The sequence below is a fragment of the Urocampus carinirostris genome, chromosome 7 (genome assembly GCF_059441175.1).
Source record: "Urocampus carinirostris isolate Australia breed hairy pipefish chromosome 7, RoL_Ucar_1.0, whole genome shotgun sequence".
Taxonomy (NCBI): domain Eukaryota; kingdom Metazoa; phylum Chordata; class Actinopteri; order Syngnathiformes; family Syngnathidae; genus Urocampus; species Urocampus carinirostris.
This window is the reverse complement of record NC_142355.1, coordinates 35,664,859-35,680,125: the sequence shown is the minus strand read 5'-3', so window position 1 is coordinate 35,680,125 and position 15,267 is coordinate 35,664,859. Positions and strand designations below refer to the sequence as shown.

At 40.0% G+C, this 15,267-nt stretch overlaps 1 protein-coding gene across 1 annotated transcript in view; it reads right to left on the bottom strand.

Annotated features, from left to right (window-relative positions):
* LOC148363156 (transmembrane and coiled-coil domain protein 3-like) overlaps positions 1–7,603 on the bottom strand; it is a 28,691-nt gene extending 21,088 nt beyond the window's left edge. The window contains exon 1 of the mRNA XM_088340734.1: positions 7,391–7,603. Within this exon, the coding sequence (XP_088196860.1) occupies positions 7,391–7,456 (66 nt within the window). The 5' untranslated portion in view covers positions 7,457–7,603. The remainder of the gene's footprint in view (positions 1–7,390) is intronic.
* Positions 7,604–15,267: the final 7,664 nt, after the last annotated feature.

Here is a 15,267-nt window from a genome sequence, read left to right as displayed (position 1 = left end):
GGCTATACAAAACAACATGACTTGAATCAATCTATAGCCCTGTCGTTTGAGATCAATGAGTGTTGCCTGTAGGACAAAGAACCAGAAAATATGATGAATCTCAAGCCAAATATTAAACAGGCAGCTATAATAATAAAATTAAACATATAGAATACAAAAATACCCAATATAACGTGATGATATAGAGTATTTAAATAGTGCCACGGAAAATACACAATGTAATAAAGATAGGGTAATATGCAAATGTGGGGGTGGGGCTTAATGTGGGCTTTTACTCCATGGGTGGAGTTAAAGAGCCTCATGGCATGAGGAAGAAATTATATCCTCAGGGCACCATTTTCTGTGGTGTGTTCTGGGCAAGTACACCAGAATAAAGAAGAGCAATTTAATGGTCAAGATATCAAACCAAGAAATAATCAAAATATCATTATTAACTTGACCTTCTGTTACTTTTATTAAAACAACTGCAACAGGGCAGGATTTCAGCCGGTTAGGTTAAAAACTTTTGAGGAACAATGCAAAGGTGAGGTAACAGGTCTTGGGGTCTTTGATTCAACTTTTTAGTAATAAAGTGCAAAACTGAACAAAGTGCAATAATGAAGTGTACAAATGAGAAAAAAATACTCTCATTTCAAAACACACAAAGTGAATAGAGCAGCAGAGCAAATAAATGTCTGTGATTCGCTTCAAGTTTTAAGATTTAAACACTAAAGTGAACGCCACTAACAGCAGCGGACAAATGTATTTGTTTATTGCGTCAAGTTCCAAGACTGGTACAGCTAAAGGAAGCTTGCATGGAAAAAAACGGTAATCGCGAATGTAAAAATTATTCACGATTAGATGAATATATCATATTTACGACAGCCCTACTCGGATGAACTCTGTTAGTATCAAACAAAGCAAGGAGAATCATGTGAATCTTCCATGAATCCAGAAGTTGACACAGTCTGTACTACTAAAAATCAATTTTCTCCAGCGGGGATAAAAACGCTGTGTTCTTTGAAAACTCATGATGGTCTGTTTTTCTGCAAATGCGTCTGGTGGACTGCGTTAGCTCAATTTGAGAGCCCGCGGACCGCGCTAAACGAATTAGCCACTTCGAGAAGGAAAACAATGGCCGCTCGCATCCCTGCCGAAGATTTGCCCTACTTTTGGACTCCATAACTCGTCCCCGGCGCTTCCCCAGGGGTGTTTGTGGTCTGGACGGGGGGGGGGCCGAGGATTAAGAGGTCTTTGGGGATGGCCGGAGACGGCAGACGGGGATGAAAACATCGGGCAGGAAGCAGATGGCAACCCGGGCGTTGAAATGTTTTCAAAATGCACAGCGGCAAGCTGAGGCGTTTGAGTCCCAAAAACTGGGGCAAGGTCCACCAACTGCACCAAGTATTGAGATTTCCAAAGCATGGTAGAAATTAGCAGATCCAGACAGGGATAGTGTTAAAAGATCTGGGTTATCTATCTATCTATCCATCTATCTATCTACCTTGGTCATATCCCTCAAGAGGGGTGACCGACAGCAAGACAAACACATACAATAACAAAGAAAATAAATGGGAAAATAGCAAAAAACACACACAAACATTTTTTGGACCATGCCCAACCCAAATGCCCAAACACCCAAACAAGTTAGGCACCTCGACACCTAAGTTGGTCATGCTTTCGTCCCTCCAGATGAAACGGGACACAAGAGAGCGGCCATGTCACTCGAGTCAGGGTGACACAACACACTCTTTTGTTCAACAGCAGGTTTACCCCTGCCACGTCATACAGGTGCCTTGCCCATCCCTTAGAACGGGTCCAAAAATTCCAAAAGTCGTTAGAAGATCTGAAATCTGAAAGTCACTGCACTTTATTTGTTTATCTTTAGTTTGAATATTGATTAATTTGATGTAATGACTAATCATCCGGTGTCACCTCAACTCTTTTTGTCCGAAGTGACTCATTGCAAACACAGTCTTCCGTTTGGTGCATTTAAAGGACGGGAATAATTATTCAGGCCAACTCCAACCACTGTGAGAAAAATTCTCCCTAGCCACTTTATCCAGTTTTCCCAAAATACCATGAGATGTTCCCTAGGCCAGTCTCAGGGTGCTGGGTCTGTAGCATAAGTTCCTGTGACATCAGGCATGTCCAATGTTCAGCCCGGGGGGTGGTTACAGCCCGTGATAAAATTTGTACTGGCTCACGGCCTCTGACATAAAATTATTAAAATGTGGCCCTTCAGTAATGTAGACCGCAGTATAAATACATTTGTACCCCCCCAAAACAAAATCACCCATCTATTAACGTTATAATGCTACCAGACACTAAGTATCACTGTGACATCGATGATAATAACAACAATAGCAATAATAACAGTTATGATATAATAATAGTAACAATAACTACAAGTTTAACTGTTGTAAATATTTACAATCTCTCGTTTTCTTCATCTCAGTATTCTGCCAGTATTTTTTTTTTGTATTTATATTTGAACACGTAGTCACGTGTTTAGTTGGACATCGTTTGATCTCGCGTTGGGATTTTAAATTTACTACAGCCCCTTAAGTAGAGAGAGAGAGACAGAGAGAGAGACAGAGAGACAGAGAGACAGAGAGACAGAGAGACAGAGAGAGAGAGAGAGAGAGACAGAGAGAGAGAGAGACAGAGACAGAGACAGATTTTGTGCACAAGAAATAAGTTGCCGTTGATGTTGTACAGTGGTGAAAATACCGTGACAAAAAAAATGACATATTATTCCACAACCTAAACTAAAAATACTTTCAAGCGGGGTTGCCGTTCACAGTTCTTTCATCAATTTTGCCTTACTGAAGCATGCAGTAGAGGTAAAGGTATCGTCCTTGTTTGGACTTCACAAGTCACGGTCCAAAACCTCAACGATGACAACGTTGCTAATTCCACTTTCGATAAGCGGCGTCTATTTTTCACTGACGAGAACGCCAACCAGCAAGTCATCCCAATGCCAACCGGCAAGTCATCTCGATGATGTCATTGTCAAAGATCACTCGAGGGCAAACGCTGTAAAAGGGAACTCATTTGTGCTGCACAATTTGTTTTTTTTTCTTTTGGGGGCAAAGTGGACGCAAATGACGCGAGGTGTTATTTGAGAGGCTGGCAATTTGCTTAACTTGATCCTGGTTTTTTTATCCGATGAGCCAACTGTCGCTCTTTTTGTGAGAGAGAAAAAAACACAATCTGGTATGCACACTCGTGTACATTGAAGTGGACTGCACTGCGTCACAATGACAGCTGTTGCTAATATTTTTTTATTCCTTCTTCGCTACAATTCAATGAGTGGACTTGAATGACTTTGGCACGTTAGCATACTTAACAAGAGAGTATGGAAGTAAGATTAACTTTCCAAATCCTAGTTAGTGTAAAATGTAATCCATTGTCTTCCTTTCACATTGCATTCCGTTAGAGCTAGTTGTTAAGCGAAGATATTCTGCATTGTCTTCCTTTGTTTTTGTCCAGTTTAAGTTGATGAAATGTTTCCTTTAATGTTTCGTTCAGTTAGAGCTAGTTGAGGTTCTATCGTGTACTGTGTTGTCCTCCCTTCATGTTTTTAATTATGTAGAGTTAGTTGTCCAAACATGTTGTCTTTCTCGTTTTTGTCCAGTTATAGTTAGCATTCCAACATATCCCAAGTTGTCTCTTTTCATGTTTTGTTCAGTTAGAGCTATCAAGTGCCCCAACATATTGTCTTACTTTCTTTTTTATATTATGTTTAGTATTCAGTATTTTAGTATTCAGTATTTAGTATTCAAATACGTCCTATATAGCTTTCTGTCATGTTTTTTTCAGTTAGTGTTCTAATATATATGAAGTTACAGTTCGTGGTCAAACATATCATGCAAAGTCTTTATTTCCATTTTTGTTCACATATAGCTAGTGCCCAATGACAGTCTGCATTCGTTTCATTTTTTGTTAAATTAGAGTTCGTGTTGCAACATACTCTCCATTCTTCTTTTTCATTTTGTCCAGTCAGAGTTAATGTCCAACATGTAATGCATTATTCCCTTATATGTTTTTGTTCAGTTCAAGTTATTGTTCCATCATATCCTGCGTTGTCTTTGTTTCATCCAGTTATACATACTGTTCTAACCTTTTCTGCATTGGCTTTCATGATGTTGTTCAGTTAGTGTTGCAAGATATCCTGTGTTGTCTTTTTTCTTGTATTCGTCCAGTAAATGTTAGTTTCCAAACCCGTAGCACATTGCCTTGATTTAGAAGTGAGTGTTGGAAAATACCCTATATTGTCTTTCATTCTTGTTTATGTCCATTAATTGTTAGTGGTGAAACATATCCTGCGGTTTCTTCCTTTCACGTTTTTTTTTCAGTTATAGTTAGTGTCCTAACATATTCTGCATTGTCTTTCTATGTTTTTGACCAGTTAGAGTTAGTGTTGCAACACACACGGCATTGTCTTTCTTTTTGTCCAGTTACAGTTGGTGCCCCAACATTGTCTTTATTTCATACATACTAGTTAAACTAGTACAGTTAGTGTGCCTAAATATTTTTTCATTATCTCGTCAGGGCACTCTCTGCCCTCGTGTGAAACGTATTTTGTGTCGTCTTATTTTCATGTCTTGTCCCGTTACAGCCAATTTTGTTCTGTTAAAGACAGTTATAGTTGGAACATGTAGTTGTTTTATCCAGGTGTTAGTAGGTTCCCTGCGTCATTTCCTTTCAAGTTTTGTTCTGTTAAAACCAGTCATATTGTTCTGTGTTGTCTTTAATGATTTTTCTTCTGGTAAATTTGGTATCCTATGATCTAGTTATCGCGGCACTCTTGTTATTGTTTTATCAAAATTTGGTGACAAGTTCTGCGTCGTCTTTAGCATTTTATTTAGTAGGCTCTGGATACTGTTTTGAAATATATTACACAGTCTTTCTTTATTGTTTATCCAGTTAGAATTAGTGAAGTTCCAAGTCAAGTCATACTCATTTTATACAGCCATTAATCAATGAGTCGCACAATTACAACATCCCAACATGTCATGCTTTGTTTCCTTTTAATGTTTTTTTCAGTTAGTTATTGCCTCAGCTCGGTGGCCTTGGGGGTAGGGCGCCCACTCCGAGACTGGGAGGTTGCTGGTTTAAGCCTCGGCCGAGTCATACCTAAGACTTACAACATTGGTACTCATTGCCTCCCTGCTTGGCGCTCGGCATTAGCGGTTGGAATTGGGGGGTTTGTTGGCAGTCTACAGAGCCAGCTGCCAACGGTAAGACACATCTTTTGGTGCTCCACAAAAGAAGTTAATTTTAAACATTATAACCACAGCTGACAAATCTCTCAACATGCACAGTAATGTGATTGATGATGACTAATACATACATACATATTATATATCTCATCTCATCTCATTAGCCGTACCGCTTATCCTCGGTAGGGTCGTGAGGGGGCTGGAGCCCATCCCAGCCATCTCCGGGCAGTGGGCAGGGGACACCCTGAACTGGTTGCCAGCCAATCGCAGGGCACACGGGGACAGACAACTCACTCGCTCATTCACACCTAGGGACAATTTGGACGGGCCAATTCACCTGAAATGCATGTTTTTGGAATGTGGGAGGAAACCGGAGTGCCCGGAGGAAACCCACGCAAGCACGGGGAGAACATACAAACTCCGCACAGGAAGTCTGGAGCTGGATTTGAACCCACGCAGGAGGTTCCCATGACATATTATATATATATATATATATATATATATATATATATATATATATATAGCCTCAATATATTCTGCTTTGTCTTGTGTTAATGTTTTTGTTCAGTTATGTGCTCAAACATTATTGAGGATTTTGTAACCTTGTCATCATCCATTATCTGCACATCTTATCCTCACTAGGGTCGCAGGGGTGCTGGAGCCCATTTCAGCAATCTTGGGCAGTGGGCAGGGGACACCCTGAACTAGTTGCCAGCCAGACGCAGGGCAAACCTCATCGTCATGGCACTCTTTATGTTATGTCCACGAGTGGGAATGTTTCTTGTATTGTCTTCCTTTTAGGTATACAGAAACCCCTCGGTTATCGCGGTTAATGGGGACCAAAACCACCCGCGAAAAGTGAAAATTATTTTATTTTGTTATTTTATTTTTTTTTAGACACGCGAAGCTCTGAACCCGCGAACGTGGAACCGCGAAGTAGCGAGGTCCCACTGTAGTTGTGTTACAGCGGGTTGGTGTTGGAACATTACTTGGTTGTGCGTTCTTTCCTTTCGTGTTTTGTTCAGTTCGAATGAGTTGATTTGCCAACATGCCCTCTGTCTTTTGGGTTTTTTTTCATTTAGATCTAGTTTGTGTTTTAAAATTATATGGCAGGGATGCATAGTCGAGCCTGTGTTGGAGTATTTTTGATCTCTAAGTTCCTAGTAAACTTTGATGTTCTGTTCCTGATACTATTCCTTTCCTGTAAAAAAAATCCCTTTAAAACGTCTCGTGTCTAAATTTATTGGATCTGCTTCTGAGCTGACAGTCCAAAAGCGTATATCTTCGTAGCCATCAAGCTCCAGCTTACACTTAAACCAAACCACCAAATATTGATATTAAAAAAGTCAACATTTGCCAATCAAATCCAGACGTTCAACGACACTACATTAGATTACATTTATTGACAAATTCAAAAACTTCCTAGATTCACATTTCTTATTGCAATTATGGAACTATTTCCACAGAAATTCAGTAATATTCAGCTCTACAATTTGGGACAAAATGCTTTCTCACCTCACGAGTAATATAAATGAATAAAAAGATGCACTTTGTGTAAAGACAGCAGAGAATAGCATTTAAATTACATGCAAATAAGCAAGTGTTTATCTTGAACACTTTGAAAACAAAACGCAGATAAGCAGTAAAACACTTTCAAAAAAGCTTTCAAATAAACTTTACCTCTGTTAATCCTGTTTATTGTCATTGGCAACGTTCATATCAATGACAATAAAGACAATTCGAATTCTATTCCTCTATCAATCTGTTTTCATATAGACACGATGACGTCATCCGTCATATTCATCTCGTGCCAGGCTGTACTTGAACATAAAGATTCATTTTGTGGAATGGTGACGTCATTTAAAACTTTATAAAACTCGAATAAATGCGTAAATCCTATTTTTGAGGGATTTTTTTGGGGCGGCAAACTCGATCGAACATTTGCAAAAGTTGTCCCAAGTTCAGAGTTACGTCACTTCTGAGCTATAAAAGCTCAAGTCTCCGACATTTTGAACGTGACCGCGAACGCCTCATGGTCCGCGACTCTTATCTCTTTTGAACGCAGACTAAAGCCGACACAAAGTGTAAAAAATGAAGACAAATAGGAAAGCCAACACAAAATACCGCAACCCAACTAACACGATAACTAACTTCTACTTTTAACTAGCATAACTAGTACTCACCACTCGGCTGCTGAGATGTTTCTCCACTTCGGATAAACTCCGCACGGAGACGCTGGCGCTGGGCATTATAATCCCAGAAAGAGGTCCAATTTAGCTAAAAGAATTCCATTTTCGGCGAATGTATCGTTTCGGTGTAAGCAGGAGTGTTTTTTGAGTCATATGTCCGCGACTGTCGTCGAAATTTGTGACAGGCAACAAGCATTCTCGCCGGGCGACTCGCGTGTGGGGAAACAAGCCCCGCCTCTCTACGTGCGCGTGTTCGTAGGGGCGACGTGCGCGCCTCCGACACAGTGCGCGCGAGCCCTCCTCATCGTGAGTCAGCTCGCGGAGTGTTTTCTTTAATGAAGTAAACAATTTCTCGTTGACTTAAAATAGTTTTAGTAGTAATAAAATATAACAACGTATTTACTATTTTGCTACAAAAGAGTAAAAACAAAAATAACATTAATCTAAAATCGTCAAAAATATGTAATCATTTTTCTTATAACCGTACATTAGAAATGTTAAAATATTGTACAATTAAAAAGAGCATTTCACATTATGTTCTGTGGCTAAAATAGATTACATACAGTTTAAATATGTATAATAAATACCTGTCAACCTCAGCTAATTACTCCCCTTATTAATTGCAATTCCCCTTATTAAGCAATGATAAACAGTACAAACACAACGCAGTATCTGTATATTCACAGCAAGACAGAGAATGTAGAATAAAAACCAGGATAATTTGTCCAAACAAGTTTATTTTATTTACCAAATAAACGACACAAGTATTTCAAAATCTTTATTGGGAAAAAGTTGGTAAGTATGAAAACTGTTAGGTAACTTAACACATGTTTCATGTATATAATATCATGATTACCGAAGTGAATCACCTGTGCCCGCTCCTTTGGCTCCAACTGCCTCGGACTCTGATTGGCTCCCTGTCCCTATTAAAATCCACTCCTATCTTTCCCCCTTTTGTCAGTCCATCTGCGAACCTCGGTTAACACTAGGCAAGCCTTTTTTGACCCTAACTCCCACCTGTTTTTTGCACCTGTCTGTCCCCCGGCTTCAACCTGTTATTGATCCTGACCATGTCTACTCTCCCGTCCCGGCTTTCAACCTCTTTTTGTTCCCGACTATGTTTACTCTCCTTTCCTGGCTTTCTCTTTCTTCCAATAAAACTTGTGAGAAACTCAACGCAAGTGGGTCCTGTCTCCGTTCTGGTCCTGACATATAAGCTCAATACGTAGATTTAAATTAACTGAAAGCTGTTCTACATAAAATGATATGTCATTCTTAATGAACATTATAAAAATGTACATTTAAGGATGAATATAAATGTATCCCTTCGCAAAGTTTCTTCATTTACCTCATGTTGAGGTTTTGAGCTTTTCCTTGCCCTCATGTAGGTTTTAGATCAGGGGATGGTGTCTTAATTTAAGTTTTCCATAATATTTGGTCTGTGCAGCCCTTTGAGACTCCTTGCGATTAAGGGCATCATAAATACACATGACATGACTTGATTATTTACTATTGCTATGATGTGTCTTGAGATGGTCTAATGGCGTAGCGGGTGGATACAGAGATGGGAGGTGACAATGGATTAAAAACGAAACTAAGAATTCATTATACATTTATTTTAATAATAGATCCAATTATTGATTGCGTGACTTGACGTGAGTTTGTCCAATTGAATAGTGGATAGATGCAGAAGGGGAAGATATGGCAGATTGAAATTAAAACAGATTTTAAAACCTTCCTCTCGAGAGGATCCCCCTGCTCTTAGAAGATGTCCTTATTTTTATACAAGATTGTTGATTAGGTATGGCAATGCAATGTAGTGATTTGTGTGCCTACTTCGTATTTCTTCACAGTTCTTCTTCAAGTTTTCTTTCCATGGTTATCTCGCTTTCCCCTTTAGCATCACTGCATACTTTGGGACCCATAGCAAATAAATACAGTATAAAAAATGTTACAGTGGTAACACCAGAGATTAGAAGCCTCTAATCCAACTACCCAAAAAAAAGGGCTTTTACTCAGCCCATGAGAAGACAAGATAAATATTTGCATAGTCTCACTGACTGTTATATTGAGCAGTGGTCTGATATGACAAAATCCGAAATGAAAACGGACCTTTGTTACGTAAGAAAATGTCAACGGGGCAGCGTGACCGAACAGTGTGTTGAACCATCTGAAGCTAAACATTAAAATCAAAAGAACACTTGTCAGTCAATAATCTCACATACCTAATAAATTGACAGAGTTGCCTATTTGACAATATTTTACATTAAAAAAGGTGCATGTCCACTGTGAGAGAGATAAACTAAAAAGAAAAATCCAGAAATCACAATGCATGATTTTTTTAAAGATTTATTTGTGTGATATAGCTGCAAATAAGTATTTGTACACCTGAGAAAATGAATGTTAGTGTTTGGTACAAAAGCCTTTGTTTGCGATTACAGAGGTCAAACGTTTCCTGGAGTCTTTCACGAGGTTTGCACACGCTGCAGGATGGATTTTGGAATACTTCACCACACAGATCTTCTCTAGATCAGTCTGGTTTCTGGGCTGTTGCTTAAAAACACAGAGTTTGAGCTCCCTCCAAAGATTTTCGATTGCGTGCAGGTCTGGTGAGTGGCTGGGCCATGCTAGAACCTTGATATGCTTCTTACGGCGCAACTCCTTGGTTTTCCTGGCTGTGTGCTTCGGGTCGTTGTTATGTTACAAGACCCAGCCACGGCCCATCTGCAATTCTCTGACTGAAGGAGGTTCTTACCCAAAATCTCACAATGCACAGCCCCAGCCATCCTCTCTTTAATGCAGTGAACATGTCCTGTCCCATGTGGAGAAAAACACCCCCAAAGCATGATACTACCACCTCCATGCTTCACAGTAGGGATGGTGTTCTTCGGATTGTACTCTTTATTCTTCTTTGTCCCATGACTCCTCTGTATCATCCAATTGGTCATATGCAAACTTAAGCCAACGACCTCAAACATGTGCATCTGATTAGGTATGATACATGGAGTGCAGATGGATTTCTAATAGGCGGATTAACAGGTCTTTCAGGGTCAGGATTCTAGATGATACACAGGTGTTCAAATACTTATATGCAGCTGGATCACACAAATAATCATGCATTGTGATTTCTGGATTTTTCTTTTTATTTCTGTCACAGGTGACATGCACCTACGATGAAAACTTCAGACCCCTCCATGATTTCCAAGTGGGAGAAATAGCAAAATAGGAGGGTGTTCAAATACTATATTTATTTAAACATACATACATGTCATTTCAAAATTCTAAACTGCGATCTGACTAATTTTATCATAAGAACCATATTGTTTGCAGAAAAATGATGATTATGTAGGTAAAACCTTTGAACTGGAAGTTAGGGTAGCATTCCGTCCCTGCACGTAAAGTTGCATAAGTGGTCTTATGTGAAGGATATTAAGTAAGTCTGGCAAAATGGATCTTTTGTGGGGTGCTCTGGCAATCCCTGGCGATCCCAAATCCTATCGAGAGCGTGGGAACATTCCCACCTGGCTGCATTCAGCCCCAGCGGAACCGGCTAATCCGGCGCACCGGCCTAGCGTTGCGTCACCGCAGCACAAAACTCCAGTTTGAACTCGATGGGGGGTTTTGTCTTCGCAATTAGTCGGGCTTGCTTTGTTAGCACACAAACTGGCGTCTACGGAAGTTTAAACTTTATTCGGGTTCGGCGGAGGCACTTTTGTGCCGGAGGCCGTGAATGATTTTGTTGAGAAAAGGGTGCGCGCACTTATGCAATGACATTCTCCCATTTGTTAATGTTATTATTTTCTAAACATTGAGTTTTACTTATGACCTGGCTACAGAATTTCATCTTCAAGCAGGAGAACATAGAGAAAATGAAAGCTTTATCCCCATACAAAGTAAAATAACCATATAGCGGGGGATTGAAACCTATAGTGATTAGCGAATCTACTCCAAAACCCCTGTACCACAGATAAAAACATTAAAATAACAGGATATTCTATAGGAAAAACTAGTGTGTAATATACAAATATATATTATGAAATAACATAATAAATAAATATACATGTAAATGAAAAAAGTTATTTGAATTTCGTTTAACATGACTTGAGCTGGTACGGTGTAGTGAACAGGTGGATGCAGAAGTGGGAGGAAACAGCTGATTAAAATGACACTTCCACTAGCAAAGATTGTCATGCCCTTGAATCACTTTTTTTGCTTGAATTGCCTCCTTATTCAATCAGTTATGGCTAAATGGAAGCAATTTATGTGCCTTCTTTGTATTTATTGATAAATACTAGCTTTGTTTCCATGGTTATTATATTTTTGCTTCTCCTTCAGCATCACTCCTCGTCTTGGGACCCGAAACAAATAAATTCACTACAAAAATACAGTATTGTTTTGCATACCACACGAGATTGTAAACTGAATGAAGGGAAAGGCATAGTGGGAGAGAGTTCAGCCAAGAGCATATCATCATTTCTAGGATGCCGTGGCGCAAATCAGTAGTAGTTACGGCCATGCAACTAAGCGAGTGCAGCGATTCATGTGCCTTCTTTGCAATTTGAAATCATGGCATCTTTCTTTTCATTGTTAGTTTTTTTCTTCTTCCTTTAGCATCATCCCAATCCTTGGGACTCGGCAAATAAATACAGTACAAAAATACAGTATTGTTTCGCCAACTCTTTATGAAATGTTTTCTTAACCTAATGAAGAAAGAGAAAAGCATTGTGGGAGGTACCCTATCTACTCTCATGTAAGCCGACCCCCTAAAACTGTGTTAAATTAGCCGCATACTAAACAAAATGTACCGAACATATTAATAAAGCGTGCGCCTGAACAATAATAGTCATTTACATGTGTAGATAATAAATATCCCGGTAATAATGGTAAAAATATAACAATTTTAAAGCATTCACTGTACCTTTAAGAAGATAGCAGACAGACATAGACAATGTGTATTTCGCAACCATTTCCTTCTTACCTCGATTTTTGCAGTCACCGTTTTCCACAAACTTTCTTTGGACCCATTATTATCGGCAAAGGGGCATAAAAATTCAACAAATCTCAATAAAATGCGTCGTTGTCCACGTATCCCGGGGGTCTACTGTATTTAACAGCAAAGTGCCGACTATTTGCCCGCTTTTGGATTTATTCTTAACCCAATTGTTTCAGTTTGCGTAATCCCAGAGGAGGACAATTAAATGGTGCAATTTCCAGTCATGTGTTAATTGAGTCAGTTTCACCAAAACAGGTTTTCCAGCAAGGGCCACCTAATGAAAGGGGGAAAATTGCCTCGGGAGCATTGTTAGATCAACAAATTGTGTCAATTTCTGGGGGAATTTTCTTTCTCTTTTATCAAAAGGTTTAGATCGATTTCAATTCATGCAAACACCCATCCATCCATTATCTGCACCGCTTATCCTCAGTAGGGTCGCGGGGGTGCTGGAGCCCATCCCAGCCATCTCTGGGCAGTGGGCAGGGGACACCCTGAACTGGTTGCCAGCCAGTCACAGGGCACACAGGGACAATTGGCTCACTCATTCACACCAAGGGACAATTTGGACCGACCACTGCTCCGCCGTGCTGCCCTCATGCAAACACTTTCTGGCTAAATTTCTATTGATTTCATTTACAATTTGACAATTTTTTTACAACTTTGTCATATTTCCTTACCATAATATGACATATTTAGGCATTGAATTTATATTTTGGGGTTTTTGAAATCAAAGTTTTCCGATTTTTGCCGAAGATTGTAGTTTTTTCCTTCCACAATTATTTTAAGAAAAAGACACATGGATACATTTGTTTCATTGGGTATTAACCATAGCCTAAAATTGTATATTGACCCACCTTTTTCCTTTTGCATCATTTTTCATCAGATTTCTTAGTTCCCTTTTTATGATAGGTATCTCGTTTTTATTTTGCTTGTTTTTTTGGACAGATACTGTAATTGTTTGTTTTCTGTGATCAATTATTTTTGTATACTTGTTTTTTATCGGGGCAGCACATCGGCGCAGTGGTTAGCGCGTGTGCAGCACGGTTCTGAGGTCATGAGATCGAACCTTCCTGTGTGGAGTTTGCATGTTCTACCGGTGCTTGCGTGGGTTTCCTCCGGGCACTCCGGTTTCCTCCCACATTCCAAAAACATGTATGTCAGGTGAATGAGACGGTCAAAATTGTCCCTCGGTGTGAATGAGTGAGCTAGTTGTCTGTCTCTGTGTGCCCTGTGATTGGCTGGCAACCAGTTCAGGGTGTCCCCTGCCCACTCCCCAAGGATGGCTGGGATGGGCTCCAGCATCCCCGCGACCCTACTGAGGATAAGCGGTGTAGATAATGGATGGATGGATGGATGTTTTTTATTGAACAATAACATTGTATTTTCACGACCATAGGGTGCACCGCGTTACAAGTCGCAGTCTTCGTAGCTGGTTCCATTTCTGTATTCACTACAAATGCAGGGCGCACAGAAAAGCGTAGAAGTGTGTGAATTTAAAAATACAGCAGAAGCAAAACTGAGCTTGGTTGGGGTTTATTTAAGCATTGATTAGGAAAACAAGCAATTAAAACAAGATTTCAAAAACGACCACAGTGGTGATATACACAACAGATTCTGAAAAGTCTTATTTTACTGTTGTGCTCTGCTCAATAATCCACTGCCCGTTTTTCAGCTTCCTCCAACTGCAGACCATCGATTCATTAATCTTCAATTCTCTTGCGGCTGCCCATTGTGTCCATGTTCTTCCGCTTAGGGTAGAAATCAACACACCATGGCGGATAAAAACCCAAAAAACATTCAATGTGGGGAAAGTGATGTTTTGGATTTATTTCAAATTTGGGGGAACAACTCTGTTCAGCCGATGGCACGATTACTTTCAAATTTCTAGATTCCCCACCGAGTTAGCATCCATGAGTACTTCCGCAAACAATGGGCGTCTTGGGTGTGAGGTCACGCGTCCTCTTCTGCGCAAGCAGGATACGCTCAAAAGTCACAGGAGATCACATACAAGTCGTATCTATTTAGAAAAGTGAACGATCTCATTCAAAAATAAAAATCGACATTGCCTCAAAAATCAGAATTGAGCATTAACCTTCGCAGTGTGAACCTAGCCTTATGCACACGCGCACACCTCAGCCTTTAGCTGAGACGCCCACACTTTAGCACCATCGTGCTGTTTGCCGCTTAGATCACATACAGGGCGCCCTGCACAACAGACTGCGCCTCACAATTTAAAGAAAATCAGAGACTTTTACCTGCACCGTATGGTCTTGCTGCTGCTGGACCTAAGTGCTGCCTTTGACACTGTGGACTTACTAGAACGGTTGGAAAAATAGATTGGTCTCTCAGGAACCGTCCTCTTATGGTTCAGATCCTACCTCTCAGATAGGACGCATTGTGTTAAATTTGGTGAAATTACATCTTTTAGTGTTACATGTGGTGTTCCGCAGGATTCAGTACTTGGCCCCCTTCTTTTCAGCATTTATATGCTTCCGTTAGGTGATATTATTTGCAAGTATAATATCAGTTTCCATTGCTACGCAGATGACACTCAACTATATCTTCCGATGGAGGAATCTGACACACTAAACTGTGGAAATTTGGAGGCCTGCCTCACTGAGATAAAAGAATGGCTGTCACTCAACTTCTTGCGCCTTAACTGTGAAAGACCGAAATGTTAGTTATTGGTCCATCTAAATGCCGTGACTTGTTGTCAAAAACTGCCCTGAACATTGACAAATGTAATATCACCCAGAGTGACAGTCAAAAATATAGGCGTCCTATTTGACCCTGATCTGTCCTTTCAAACACACGTGAAGAATATTAGTAGAACAGCTTTCTTCCATCTTCGCAACATTGCTAAATTTCGTCCTATGCT